General features: G+C 30.4%; 1 protein-coding gene across 1 annotated transcript; it reads right to left on the bottom strand.

The window, feature by feature from the left end:
* Positions 1 to 893: 893 nt before the first annotated feature.
* On the bottom strand, positions 894 to 4,195 carry DopEcR (G-protein coupled receptor DopEcR). Its single transcript, XM_018505191.1, has 4 exons — positions 4,084 to 4,195; positions 3,137 to 3,356; positions 2,367 to 2,796; positions 894 to 1,242 (listed from the first exon to the last, which is right to left on the bottom strand). Exons 1-4 carry the CDS (start codon positions 4,193 to 4,195, stop codon positions 1,063 to 1,065), a joined length of 942 nt encoding a protein of 313 aa, XP_018360693.1. The 3' UTR covers positions 894 to 1,062.
* Between the last annotated feature and the right edge of the window lie 665 nt (positions 4,196 to 4,860).

Raw genomic sequence — 4,860 nt, 5'->3', positions numbered from 1 at the left:
GACTCTAATTAACGGACTTTAGCGTGTTTGAGCGAAGCGAGATTATTTTAGAGAAATGGACGCGCGTCGGCGGAGTCGCCGAATTCCGCCGGCAAAATATTTCGCATAGCTCGTTGCACCACTCGCATTTTTTCACTAATTGGCGTTGTTTTTTTTTCATATTAATGAATCATCGTGATATTGATTTTTATTTCAAAAATTGGGCAAGCTAATTATTGATTGTAATTTTGATTATTTATAAAGTTTAATCTAAATAATATTTAAGCTATCTATATTATCTGAGATACGAGACTTAATTTAATGTAATAGTTTTAGTAGAGAACGTTTAACTATTTTTATGATACTGTTTCCATTTATATTACAATGAGCAAAATAGTGCAATAGAACTTTTTAATTTTCTTTCTATTTTTTTTTTTCAAAATTTGGGAAACTTGATTTTTGTATCTTAAACCTTTCTTAGCGTTTTGTAAATCTTTCATAAGCAGATAAAATTTTACGTTCTTTTATACCAAAAGTCATTCTTTTCGGAGAAAATATATAATATATTACGTAAATTCACGTTACAATACTATACAATTATGTGAATATAACCAAAATGCAGATAATTTTATAATACAGAGATTTGTTTCTTTAAAAAAATATTAAAATCTTTATATAATCAAACTAAAATTCAGAACTCTACGCTTAATTTTCCACTTAAAAATTCAAAAAATTTAATATCATATTTACAAATTTGCTTCCATATTTTAAAGTCTTTCTCAATATCCCACATAATTGTTAATTTTGTTAATTTATCACTAAATATACACTAAATATAATATTTTATTTCTATTTAAATCTTTTATTTTATGTAAATTAAGAATCAATACCAATACATTTATGAACTGCATCTTTATTTATTCCTGTGTCAGAGCGCGAAGTTTTAAGGAGCTGTCTTGCGAGTGGTGCCAAGATGCGAGGACGATCCTTGAATAAATGTGAAAACGACTTCTTAAGAACGCATCGCGGATAGAACAGAACGCAAAATAAGCGTTCCTGCTTGCAGACGTAGTCGATGTGACGTTAGTCATCGTCGTCGAGGCCGAGAAGTTCCGGCGGAAGTCGCCTGTGCCGACAGCATATGGTGAGACAGAGCACTCGCACGGCCAACCGGAACTGGGGGCTTAGTGTGCTTAGCACAACCGCTTTCCAAAAGCTGTTTGTGACTCCCAACCACACCACGGCAAAGTGTAAAAACGGCACCTACAGTTGAGTAAGATAAGATCAAAGAGATTAGAGATACTATAACTACATATAAACAAATATTTATAAGTGAATTTTCTCTCGAAATTTGTGATCAGGAGCCACTCTTTATTAATTTTTCTCGTTACTTTTTCTTGCGATTTGAAGGTGAAATCCTGACTGTTTTTAATTTTTTTAATTTGTTAAGTGCTTTTAGGACTAAATAAAATTAATAATTCTCCAATTTGTAGAGTGATTATAAGCAAAAAAGCGCAAGTAGAAATTCTTTTTAATGCAAATAACTGATTTCAATTAATAAAAACTTAAACAAAAAAGAATAAATTATTTTAAATATATTATAAAAAATGTCATGTACAGCTGAATAAGAGAGAAGTATTTCTATATCTTCTCTCTTCTATAGAAGTGTCACACGAAGTATGTCCTTGCATGCGAACTTCTTACGCTTACTAGCAAGCATTCTCTATTAACCTACTTTGCTTTACAACGTACCGACCTACATTTTTAATCGTCTCATTTTCAATGCCTCTTTTCACAAAGTTCAAAGTTATTTTTAAATCATATCAATGTCAAGCGAGTGTCATTACAGTCGTCCTAATACTGAAGTTTTCAGAAAAGCAATTTTAACAATCACAACAGAAATGTACTACCCCATCAGCAAAATAAAAGCAATTATAAATTGTATTATTTTTTACATTAAAATCAATTATAAATTGTATTATTTTTTACATTAAAATTGAAAGTAACTATTATATCAATTAGTTAATTTTATAATTATTTAATTTTCGGAAGAAATCAAACATAGAAGCCTTGATATTGTTTTTGATTTAAATTTAAATTGTGCTTAATATTACATTATAGATAACTGATTTTCTCAGTGATTCTAAATTTATTACTTTTTGCAAAATATTGTATTCACTTATAAAAATATTATTTAGTACTATTAAAGTTATATTAATCAGTTATTCATATATTAGAAATATGTAGTTAATTATAAATAATACATGTATGATCTTAAGGCACATTAAATAAATTTATTTATAATATTAACATATTGTAAATTTATATTTATAAGATTAAATTATTTTTCCAAATATTAATTTAGTGTAGATTATAAGAAATATTACCTGAGGAGGTCCATTAACGACTGCGTATATCCTTAATCCGGCATATGGTGCCCATGATATCCAGAAAGCCATTACTAGGACAAAAGACATGATGTGACTCGGGTTGCTCAGATTTTCCGATAACGCAGTAGCATACTCCTTGTCGTGGATTAGAACGCCGGACTTCAATCGCCTCATCATGGAGAATATGTAGAAGTATGTATAGACGATGGTGATGACTGACGGCCCCAACACGAGGATGGACAACGTGATGGTATATGCGGCCATGTTGCCCCAATCGAGCATACAGATGAAGGCCTCGCGGTCGAAAATCGGCTTGTTGAAACCGAGTAAGGGCGGGCAGCACATCATCGCCACGCTGATCCATGTGAAGACCATCCAGCATTGACATCGGGTTTTTGTCTGTACTGTCTCGTATCTGAGTGGTTTTCTGCAAAAGTCATAAATTAGAAGCCCATATTATTATAAAGTCGCCTGTAGAAAGAGCTTACAAAAGCCAAATCTCAGCTATGATATTTTACCGGATAATAGGACTGTTATAATTAAAAGTAATAATGTAGGAAATATCTAATATAATATTATAAAAGCACATATGTACAATATGTAGCAAAAAAATAAAATAAAAAATATAATAAGATCTGTATAAATACAGTATGTTAATATGGCAGCTATGTATTACTATTATCAAGATATGTGGTATAATTATAATACATATTTGTTATATATAATTAATAATATATCTCGGTATAATATATATAAGTGAAATATACCTGATGGCCAGATAACGATCCACGGAGATCCACATGAAGGTATATACTGATACCGCCCAAAGCGTGACTTCCAAGTAACCGACGAGTCGGCACACGATATCTCCGTAGACCCATCTTCGAACCAATGCTGGATACACCGAGAGCGGTACCACTAACACACCACACAGAAGATCTGCCGAGGCGAGTGATAGTAAATAGTAGTTTATCACCTCGGAGGGACCTATAAAAATAAAATATTCTTAATATGATATGTATACGTGATTATTATCATCTATTCATTCATCGTTCCTCTTTTTTTATTGATATAAATTATATTAGAGATTAGCAATTAATTAATTTTAAGATTTCTAGAATTTTCAAAAATCGAAACATTAAATTCCATAATTCTGAAAGTCTAAAATTTGATTCAAATATTTTTTTCATTTAAATATTGACTCACATCCAAAGTATAGTAATATATATAATTTTAAATTAAATCTGTAGTTTTTTGTTTGTGTAGATTCTTATTAAATGTAAATTTTTATATTAAAATTAACAAAATAATATATTTTTAAATTAAAAAATTTATATCTTAAAAATAAATATATATTAAGAATTTGATATTTTTAAGGATTTATCGTTAACAAAACGTTGAAATTCACATCGTATATAAACCAAAATTGTGATAAGAATGTATAGAGGAAACATAAGAATGACAAAATAGCAAAATTGTCAAATTTACGAAAATGTACAATATTAATTGATGTCAGAATGAACTAAGTCAATAGTTCATTCTATTAATAATGAAGTTATACAGCTTACGACTTTCAAAAAAAGTGTATATACATGCAAAAAGAGAAGTATACGCTGAAATGTTGAATGCGTTTAATTAAGTATGACAACTAAAATCGACATAAATATAATTTTAAAATGTGCAATATTTCCGAAAGCAAAAAATCTTGACTTACCGCGGAAGTTGAGGTAGGTGACGATAATGAGAAGATTCGAAATGATGATGGCGACGGCGACCACGAAAATAAGGCCCGCCTGCATGAGAGCCTCCAACGAGTGCTCCTCCATACCGCCACCTTTTCGAGCTGCATCCCCCCCACCCACCCTTAAATGCTGGTACCCTTCACCCTTTTCGCGATCTTTCCGCTGTCAGGACCTTCCTAGGTAGCTTGCACTTTCAGCTACTGCACGTTTGTTTTCTTCGTTCTTAAGGCTACTCCGCACCCTTAGAAAGGAATGTTTAAAGTCCTTAGGCAAATGAGTCCTCGATACTGTTAGGTCTTCGAGGATCTTGATATACAATCGATGTTACTGTATCACTGTAAAATGGAAAAAATTTTTAATTTATATGCGCAATTTGTTGCGATTATCTTGTGCATATTTTTTATTTATTCTATATTAGTGATTAAAATAAATGCATTTTTGCAGAAATACTTTTTTAAATAAAACAACTAATTTATTATACGTACGTAAAATATTAGCATGATAAAGAAATTAATACAATAATCTAACAATATATTGTTGCGTTAACACAAGTAAACAATTAGCATTTTTTTAAATAATAAAAAGAAATTGCTCTCTCTGTTTCTCTCTCCTAAAGACTAATACATTTTTGTAGAAAAACACGCTTATAGTTTATTTCCTTATATATATAATAAAAAATGTTATAATTCTATGATAACGGATAAAATTTACATTATATGGAGTAATTTCGGTATTTATACTGCGCGAAA

This window comes from Trachymyrmex cornetzi, unplaced genomic scaffold, assembly GCF_001594075.2.
Source record: "Trachymyrmex cornetzi isolate Tcor2-1 unplaced genomic scaffold, Tcor1.1 scaffold200, whole genome shotgun sequence".
In the NCBI taxonomy this organism is placed as follows: Eukaryota; Metazoa; Arthropoda; class Insecta; order Hymenoptera; family Formicidae; genus Trachymyrmex; species Trachymyrmex cornetzi.
Note: the sequence above shows the minus strand (reverse complement) of the source record. Positions and strands in the feature narration are given on the sequence as shown.

Bases quoted from the DNA above. Each gene is read 5' to 3' on its own strand.
- DopEcR (XM_018505191.1), bottom strand. From the start codon at position 4,195: ATGGAGGAGCACTCGTTGGAGGCTCTCATGCAGGCGGGCCTTATTTTC. The intron at 3,357-4,083 runs GTAAGTCAAGAT...TTATTTTTATAG, and splicing joins CACCTACCTCAACTTCCGCG to GTCCCTCCGAGGTGATAAAC. The intron at 1,243-2,366 runs GTAATATTTCTT...ACTCAACTGTAG, and splicing joins TCGTTAATGGACCTCCTCAG to GTGCCGTTTTTACACTTTGC.